We start from the raw sequence: 4,796 nt of genomic DNA on the forward strand, positions 1-4,796 counted from the left end.
GTGTGTGTGTGTGTGTGTGTGTGTGTGTGTGTGTGTGTGTGTGTCTGTGTCTCTATGTGTGTGTGTGTGTGTGTGTGTGTGTGTGTGTGCGTAGCCATGATTCGAGAGCGTTGCTTCCACACGGGCATCTCCTCTGCGCTCCTCTCTCTGCTGGGCAGCACGGACCAGGAGCTCCTTCTGCACGTGGGTCGAGCCATCAGCCGCATCGGCCACGACAGCAGTAAGTCACGGGAACGTTAACGAGGCTAACTAGATAGCATTGCCCTGGATTGCAGCAACCTATTTATCAATAAAGACACATTTTAGGGGATATTAGTAGATATGAACATGGGAGCCAATTCAATGTCGAAGTGAAGCTAAGTTAACTAGAAAAGCACTCAGACAGCGCAGACCTCTGCCAAGGCGAAAACATAACCGACCCCTGGATCCAGACGGTGATACAGATCACCCCCAAAATGCAATCGTTTCTTCCTTGGGTCATTTCAGACCTATTCCTGAAAATTTCGAAATCCATCCATAACTTTTTGAGTTATGGATAAACAAGACCCTGTAATCAAATGTGTTTTGGGGGAGATCTGATCACAAGTGGTGACTTCTAAATAAAAGTGTTAACAACAGCCACCAGGACACACTGTGACCACAAAACACATTATGACCACAAAACTTATGTCGTGTTAACACTAATGTGTTCTGATGCACCCTCGGGAGTGGAAGCTCTGATAGATGTGACAGCCAGTGATGGAATCTAAACAGAAGTGGTCAGCTGTAGACCATGGACAGGCCTACATGTGTAAACAACAACATATCTCGGCTTGACCGCTTGTGATCGTGTTACAACCGAGGGTTGAGTTAACTAGCGACCCACAACGCCGATACGCGAATGCCAACCGCAACCGCATACACTAGCCAGCTTATCTAAAACATTACAAACTACGCTCGTAAGTCTAGGGGGAATTCTAATAGCTAGCCAACCTTCAGTGTAACTTACCCTGCGTGTCTGTGTTAACGTGGACGTGAGACTATGTCAATAGTGTGGGTAATGTTGTATGCAACTATTGAAGGCCACAAGAGACAAGCTTACCAGCTCCGAGGGCGAGCGTGCAAACCGGGCCAGCACAGGTGTTGCTCTTCCTCCGAGAGCGGCCAGCTCTCTCTGTTGTTCGGCTGTTTAGTTCAGTTTTCTTAAAAGAATGTCCGGTGCCAGACTCAACGTTCAACATAGAAATAACAACGGTATTGCAAAAGGGCGAATGTCGGCTCAGGTCGAAAACGGCGTCTCTCTTCAGTTGCGACACTCTGGCGTCTTCCCGCTTCCTCCAGGTGTCCACCTGTAATCAATTTTTGAAACTCCGCGCCTGCCCCGCCCAGCAATCAGCTGGTGCTCGAGCAGCCTTCAATCAGTATGTGCCTTTTCCCTAGCCTGACCGTAACAGATCGCATTACATAAAAAGTCATTTTGAAATCAAATGTAAACAAGCCCTAAACGAAGGCTGTGTTGTACTCCAATAGGGCTGTCCATCAATACAGTGTAAACGGCAACATATCTCGGCTTGACCGCTTGTGATCGCATTACATAAAAACTAATTTTGAAATCAAATGTAAACAAGCCCTAAACGCAGGCTGTGTTGTAACCCAATAGGGCTGTTCATCGATACAGTGTAAACGGTAACATATCTCTGCTTGACCACTTGTGATTGCATTACCTAAAAACTCATTTTGAAATCAAATGTAAACAAGTCCTAAAAGAAGGCCGTGTTGTAGTCCAGTAGGGCTGTCTGGAACGGTTTCAGGAGCTCCATTCTGGCTGCCCCATATAGGAGAGGAGATCCATTAAACTCCCTAGTCCTCCCCAATAGGGAGTTGCAATCAATCTACAGCCTGTGGTGCATAGCAAAGAGTTGTTCGTCCGCCCTGTGTAATGATCTTGCTGACTCCTGATTTGTGTGCAGAAAACTGCTGACAAAAAAGAACTGGGGCAGTGAATGCTCCTTAACTCCACAGTGTGTGCTGCACGACCTGCCTCGCTATTGGTCGACGCTGATTTCATTAATCAATTTGATTGGAGCTTCCAGTGACCGGGCGTGTCGGTGCAGAGGCAGAGCTAAATTGGACCTGACTGCTGGTCCGTGAGGAGGGGGCGGTTTGTTGGAGTGGGACCGGTCGAGAGCAGAAGGACAGGAGTTAGGCCTGTTAAAGACAATAGGCTTAACCAATCAGGCGTTTGGCACACACTGAAACAACAACAGGATTACACGGATTTTTAACTATATTATAATATAATTGGTTATGGTTATGGTTATGGTTATTTAGCAGACGCCTTTGTCCAAAGCGACATACAAATAAATAACAATACAAATTAAATAACAGTGAACAATTACAAAAGGGGAGAATAGCAATATTATCAATAAAACAATCAATTAAGCACTAACCTAATGAGAAATAAAACAATGAAATGAGAATAGCAATCAAATAAGTCACTCAGTTAATTATATAATAACAATAACTATAGCATGGTAAGGCTAAATTTAAGGACAATAGCAGAATAAATATCAAATTCTAACAATGGACAAATTATAACAAAACAATACTATTATACAAACCATAACACATAACAAACGCTCAAAAGACTAAGTGCATATTAAACAAATATGCCTTAAGACCCCTCTTGAAAGATCCAAAACTGTTGCTGGAACGGAGAGCACTGGGCAACTCATTCCACCAACACGGAACCACTGAAGAATAGGATCTACAGTTTGACCTAGCATGAATGGTTTGTCGACATAACAGACGCTCCTCAGAAGATCGCAATGGGCGGTTGGGAATGTACATCTTGATCAAATAACTGAAGTAGCTAGGAGCAGATCCAGTCAGTGTCCTATAGGCCAGAGTGAGAGATTTAAATTTAATTCTGGCTACTATAGGGAGCCAGTGGAGAGTAACTAGGAGAGGGGTTACATGTGTCCTCTTTGGCTGATTGAAGACCAGTCGTGCTGCAGCATTCTGAATCAACTGTAGTGGTCTTAATACGCAAGCAGGTAGGCCAGCTAACAGGGAATTGCAGTAGTCCAGCTTGGAGATAACCATTGCCTGTACAAGAAGCTGAGTGGAATCTTGTGTCAGATAAGGTCTGATCTTCCTAATGTTGTACATAATTATGAGAGTAAGAAAACAAAAATAGTATACATTATGTACATGAAATAAATTACTGTAAATACACAATTAAATATATAGGTATAAATAAAGTGGTAAAGTAATAATGTTACTTCTTAACCTAAATGTGTCAATTTCTCTTCTAAACCTAAATTCTTACACACTTTTACCTTGACATGAGAGCACATCAGTGCTAAGCTCACGCTGTTTAAACTGTAGCATGTTAAACAGTTGGCAGGCCGTTTAGCATATGCAGACTGTGAGGTGGATTTCCTGCTGGGTCTCTGAGAAATCCCACTTATTTCCTCTTCCAAGTCACGGCTGACAGGCTCCACAAAACACCAGCCTGCCCTGCTAAAAGGCGCTGTAGTGCTAGAGTATAATCACACTGTCAGGTTTAACCTTGATGTGAATGTCATGTTGAGTTGTGTTCAGGGGAGTTGTGTGTGTTTGATAGACTAGCACCCAGATCAGAGGTTTCTCAGTGGAATACTGATTTGTACTTTGTATTTTCACTCAATTGTGAACTCTGTATTTAGTGAATCAGCCTTTTCGTCGTGTTAAAATTCTCAACTGTAAACTTTATATATGTACAGTAATCCTTTACTAAAATACCCATGATACAGTGCAAATTGTAGTATAGGCCTACAAACTACAACTTTAGTAACTGTGTTCTTACAGCAGTTCTACTTTTTGTCTTTTCTCTTTTTGGTTCTCCTTCCTCCTCTTAGCGTTGCAGCAGGAGAAGCTCTTGAGGAACGGTGCGGTTCCGCTACTGGCCTCGGTTCTGCTGCGGTACCCGGAGAACGAGGCGCTGGTGGGGTCGTGTCTGCAAGCGCTCTGCAGCCTAGCGGACATGGCGGAGGAGGACGGTTCCGCCATGGCGTGGGAACCCGTCGGATACGTGGCCCCGGAGGAGTGGGTCTTCCGCGGAACGTGCCGGAACACTGGCAGCACGCTGTCCTCCACGGTGACCTTGGTGCGGCTGCAGCAGTTGGCGCCGGGGCAGTTCGTGGTGACGGTGGAGGTTCTCCAACGATGTTCCACGGCGTTCTGGACTGCGCACAGCAAGATGGCCTCGTCGGTCAGGTGGTTCCCTCGGCCACACATGAATGGCTGGCCAAAGTTCTACAAGGTCATCAAGTACTCGGTTCAGGGCTACCCCCAAAACGGCAGCTGGAAATCAAAACTCTTTCACACCCTTTTATGATGACAATTTGACAAAATATCCGAACTGAGGAAGTGGTATGATAAGTTTTTTGTTTTTGTTTTTGTCTTAACTTGTTGGCTGTAATTTGCTTTATTGTTATACTTTTTCTACTGTAAAGATTTTCTTGCAATATGTTTTACTGAGAAATGTGCCATAAAAGAGAAACAGATGGAATGCCAGAAGTGACCAGAGGGTAGCTCCTGCTGTCCAGTCTAACCCCTCTGGGGTCAACCCTTACAAAACATAACTGCCCTGCTTCAAAACTGCAGTTTTCTGAGAATCAAAACCGCATTTTTTGAGGAATTATTGACAGCTCATATGCAGTAAACGCAATATTTTGAACATGAAACAACTGCATTGCACTAAATAGTTCTGCACTTTACTGTAGAAATGCGATATTTTTGTCACATCATTTTTTCAAAGTCACACCATTAGC

At 44.2% G+C, this 4,796-nt stretch overlaps 1 protein-coding gene across 1 annotated transcript in view; it reads left to right on the forward strand.

Annotated features, from left to right (window-relative positions):
• The window catches only part of si:dkey-21e13.3 (uncharacterized protein LOC100150043 homolog), a 6,729-nt gene extending 2,221 nt beyond the window's left edge, over positions 1-4,508 (forward strand). The window contains exons 4-5 of the mRNA XM_062526999.1: positions 95-220; positions 3,882-4,508. Of these exons, the coding sequence (XP_062382983.1) occupies positions 95-220; positions 3,882-4,360 (605 nt within the window). The 3' untranslated portion in view covers positions 4,361-4,508. The remainder of the gene's footprint in view (positions 1-94; positions 221-3,881) is intronic.
• The last annotated feature ends 288 nt before the right edge of the window (positions 4,509-4,796 follow it).

The sequence above is a fragment of the Sardina pilchardus genome, chromosome 22 (assembly GCF_963854185.1).
Source record: "Sardina pilchardus chromosome 22, fSarPil1.1, whole genome shotgun sequence".
NCBI lineage: Eukaryota > Metazoa > Chordata > Actinopteri > Clupeiformes > Clupeidae > Sardina > Sardina pilchardus.